At 49.4% G+C, this 4629-nt stretch overlaps 1 protein-coding gene across 2 annotated transcripts in view; it reads left to right on the forward strand.

The window, feature by feature from the left end:
• Tbc1d22b (TBC1 domain family member 22B) overlaps positions 1 to 4629 on the forward strand; it is a 58496-nt gene that overhangs the window by 29233 nt on the left and 24634 nt on the right. For both annotated transcript variants that reach the window (XM_021221065.2, XM_029533082.1), the window contains one exon: positions 654 to 768. In XM_021221065.2, the coding sequence (XP_021076724.1) occupies positions 654 to 768 (115 nt within the window). The remainder of the gene's footprint in view (positions 1 to 653; positions 769 to 4629) is intronic.

Below are 4629 nucleotides of genomic sequence, written 5' to 3' on the forward strand. Positions count from 1 at the left end.
CCAATCCTAGTTAGGGTGAGCCAGAAAATCTTTCTTCTGCTTCTTTTTTTTTTTTTTTTTTTTTTTTTTTTTTTTGGTAGATTTTATTTTAAATGTGTATGAATATTTTGCCTGAATGCATTTGTGCACACCATGTTCCTGTCTGCTGCCCTTGGAGGTCGGAAGAGGGCATGGGATTCCCTGGAGTTGCTGACAGTTGTGGGTGCTGGGGTCTTGGCTACTGAGCCACCTCTTCAAACCCCAGAACGGAATCTTGACCTCTTCCCTTCTCAGTGGGGAGCTTGGTGGCGAGTAGTGGTTCCTCTATGTCCTGTAGTGACCGAGGAAGATTTAGAAAAAGACACTAGAGCTGGCGTGCATAATACCCTGCTCCCAGAAATACAGAAGTGGCGGGGTTTGTAATCCAGTCCCCAGTCTGTTCCTGTCTTGATGTCATGGTCATTAGATACTAAAAAGATAGAGGGTGAGCACCTTTGAGCAGAGCCTCTCCCGTGGCCCGAGCTCTCTGCATGTCTCTTCCTTTGACCCACAGCAGTTTTGAATTTCCCTAAAACTTTCCACTAATCCCGAGGTAAGTGGTAAGGAAGGTAAGTGGAGGAAGATGTGTACCCCGAGATTAACACACACACACCCTTTCCTTCTCGTCTTCCTAGATCTTTGAACGAATTCTCTTTATCTGGGCCATCCGACACCCCGCCAGTGGGTATGTCCAGGGAATTAATGACCTGGTCACTCCGTTCTTTGTCGTCTTCCTCTCGGAATATGTGGGTAAGAAGTCCCAGTACCATGTTGAACTTGCTGTCCCTTTCTTGTCCACTGTCTGCCTGAGTTCTCCCAGGTGGACCACTGGTGACCATGTCTTGCTAAAAAGAGACAGGTAGCCTCTTTGCTCTGCCCAGAGCTGTCTGGGCAGCTGAGGAAGCCCGGAGTTTATCTCTTGAGATGATCAAAGAGCTGTTTCTTCACAAGAACAGCCACACGGGCGCACTTCTGCCACGAGCAGATAATTTGGTGGTTTGATTGGATTATTTTAAGATCCTCTCTAAACATGTCTCAGGTCCAGTGCCCATGTGTGACGCTGGCATCTGAGGTTCATACCTGCATCCATGCAGAGGATACTAGTGATGGACTGGGCCAAAAGCCCTCTGGGACCCTGGCCTATCCTCCCTCTTTTGTCCTGACCCTGCTGGGCTCTTGTCATTGTTGAGTGACCTTTGCGAGTAGCTGGGCCTCACCATGGTCCAGCCTTTGCCTGCAGCTCAGGCAAGCAGAATCTCAAAGGAGCCAAAGAGTCTTGTTTCCTTGTGGGTTCCCTCAGTTGCTGTGCTTAGAGGGTCACAGGAAAGCCTCCCTGTGGCCATGCAGTCCCTATTGTCACGTGCACAGAGGCTTACGTAGGAATCCAATGTGAAGAGGCTCCAGCTGGCACATATTTACAATTCCATGTGAGGCAGGAGAATTGTTAGTTCTAGCTTGACTGCGTAATGAAAACCTGTCTCAAAGAATCAGACACTCAAATAAGCAAAAACTCCCAAGCCAACAGAAAAGACTGTCGGAAGGAACCCAGATACCCAGCCACACCCGAATTAAAGCTCTTTACCAGTTACATGTGGCTCTCAGAGGCCCCAGCAGCTCTGTAAAGCAGACTCTCAGCCCACTTCACAGGCTGCAAGATCCAAGGGTAAGTGGCTTAGTGAGTTTTCCAAACTCGAAGGCAGATCTTCTGAGGGAAGTACCTTTGCTCTTCAGGTGACTTGATAATGGCTGGACTTAGCTCCTTGTCCTTGGCTGTCTCGTGCACTGGGCGCAGAGTCCTCCATGTCAAAGTAGGCAGTGCAGCTCTGTGGCCCTTCATCATTCTTCTTTAAAACATTTAAAACTGACTATGTGTGTGTGTATGTGCCTGCTTGTCTCTGTGTGTGTCATGTGAATTAGGCACCTAAAGGCCAGAAAGAGGGCGGCAGACCCGGTGGTACTCCTCAGCTGCCTTGTGTGGGTGCTCACCCTGGTCCTCTGAAGGGTGTTGGATCTCCTGGAACTGGAGTTGTGGACGGTTGTAAGCTACGATGTGGGTGCTGGGCCCCCTGGAAGAACACACACGTACACACACACACACACACACACACACAAACACACACAGATTTATTAATAATTAATTTTCTTGGATGTCAGGAATTGAGATTTAAAATGTCTATTCCAGTTAACAGGCAGATTATTTCAACACTATATATAAACTTCATATATTCTTTATCTATCTCTGTATCTCTTTTTAAAAACACTTCTTTAGTGTATGTGTATGTGATAGGACACTAGTGGGACTTGGTTCTCACCTTCTACTCTGTGTGTCTCTGGGCTTGAACTCGGGTCACCAGGCTTGGTGGCAGTCACTTTTACTGCTGAGCCATGTCACTGGCCCTCTCCAGCTTCTGTCACTTAGCCAATTAGCACCCGTGTTTGCCTTGTGCTCTGTCACGTTTGCTGTGCAAGAGTTGAAAACGGCAAACTCAGTACTGGATCCTTCCACAGCTGGCCTGGCCCCAAGCTGGGTCTCTGCTGAGGAAGCTGCTTCTGTGAGCTGGGGTTCTTGGAAGATAAGCCAGCTGAGCCAGTCCCCGTGTACAGTCCTGGAGGGTCGCCTCTGAGGCTGTGTGTGCGAGACTCGTGCCAGGAGCTTTAGGTCCCACAGAGTGCTGTCAGTCTAACCCTGACATCAGCTCAGTGGGAGAGCAGGTTTGAGACACATCCTATTATTTACATTTTTTTAAAAATTATTTCTTTTAGAAGTCTGTGTGTGCACATACTACAGCTTATGGGAGTTAGTTCTCTCCTTCTCCCATGCGTGTCATGGGGATCAAACTATGTTATCAGGGTCAGCAGCAAGAGCTCTCTACCTATTGAGCTATCTTGCCAGCCCAACATGGCCTACCTTTAGAATGGTTTCTTTCCAGCAAAATAAACAGTTACCCAGTAACTTCACTTCTTTTCCTAACCAAGCTCCCTCAGTCAGTCAATAAGTTCTCCAGCGCAGGAGTGAGGATAAAAAAGAAAAAAGACAGACAATCTTGTAGCATGACCCCAGTCAATTCTGAGACTGAAGGCAAATTTAATTTTCCCAATCTGCTTTTTATACCATTTTAATTACATGCAAGTATTAAGGGCGAGCGGTACAATGAAGAACTAAAAGGACAATAGTCAAGGAACAAGCAAGACAATAAACCCACAGCCCCATGGGTGATGCTGGTTCTAAGGATGATCAAGATATCTGAGCCTACTTCTTTGTTCGACCCTAAAACCAGATTCTTACTTCCTTGTCCTTGGCCAGTGTCAGATTCCTGCCAGGTGGCATCCCAAAAGGCGCTCCACATTTTCCTCCATGTGAAGCGGAGCGGCGGAAGGCCTTTGAGCATTTTACTCAGAGGTGTTAACACTACAGCTCGCAGAAGTCCCTCCCAGACCTCTGACCATCACTCCCTGGATATGCAGGGATGATCAGGCTTAGCTTCTCCTTACGTGACAATGCTCTGGGTAAGACAGAAGAGCTGCGTCCCCACAGATAAGTAGTCTGTGGCCCGAAGATGCTGCTCTCAGACCCCAGGGCTCCCAGACATGTCTCTCTGGTGTCGCTGTCCTCAGCATGTGGTTTCCTTCTCACGGACCAGGCGTGTGTGTGTGTGTGTGTGTGTGTGTGTGTGTGTGTGTGTGTGTGCGCGCGCGCACGCATGTCTGTGGGCCTGTGTGTATACAAGTGGATGCGCTGTGTGTGGGTGTGCACTTGCATGTGGAGAGTGAGGCTGATGTTGAAGATATATCTTGGTTGCTTTTCTGCCTCACTGAAGGATGTAGAGTCTTGTCAGCCCTGGGCTCACTAATGTGGCTCATCTCCTTAGCCAGCTTCTCTAGGACTGTCGGTTTCCACCGTCTGAGGCTAGAATTACAGGTGAGCCGCTGCACCCACCCATCCTTTTCATGGGTTCTGGGGATCCGAACTCTGATCCTCATGCTCTGTGCGTGCTCCTTCGTGTAAAGCTGTTCCCAAAGCTGTGCGTGATTGTCGGTCTGAACCTTCCTCAGCCTAGGCGTGCTGTAACAGAGTCGGCCACGGTGCCTGCCCCTGAGCTCAGAAACGCTGAGCCTTCAGATCCACTTTGTCACTCTCCCATGTCCAGGCAGTTACAGCTCCACAGCTCTGCTGAGGCCCATCTGCATCCCCATAACTGTCTCCTGGGCCTCATCCTTCCCTGCCGTCCCCGGAGGCTGGCTTAGGGAGACCTGGCGCGCTGAGCTGGCAGACTGGGCTTTTCTGTCTCACTTTACCCACTTCACCCCGCTGCTCACTTGAGGTTTTGGCCAGGCAGTTCCTGTCCGGAGACCCTTTCCATAGCTTCTGTCCGTCAGCTACCTGCTACAGGGCCCAGGTTCTCCAGCTTGATGGGTGAGGCTCTGTGAGTTCTACTCCTTGTCTCACTCCCTCACCTCAGGTTTTCTGGTTGTTTGTTTGCTTGTTTGTTTGTTTTTTAAGATATATGTATTTGCTGGGCAGTGGTGGCACACGCCTTTAATCCCAGCACTCGGGAGGCAGAGGCAGGTGGATTTCTGAGTTCGAGGCCAGCCTGGTCTACAGAGTGAGTT

The sequence above is a fragment of the Mus pahari genome, chromosome 21, assembly GCF_900095145.1.
Source record: "Mus pahari chromosome 21, PAHARI_EIJ_v1.1, whole genome shotgun sequence".
Lineage (NCBI taxonomy): Eukaryota > Metazoa > Chordata > Mammalia > Rodentia > Muridae > Mus > Mus pahari.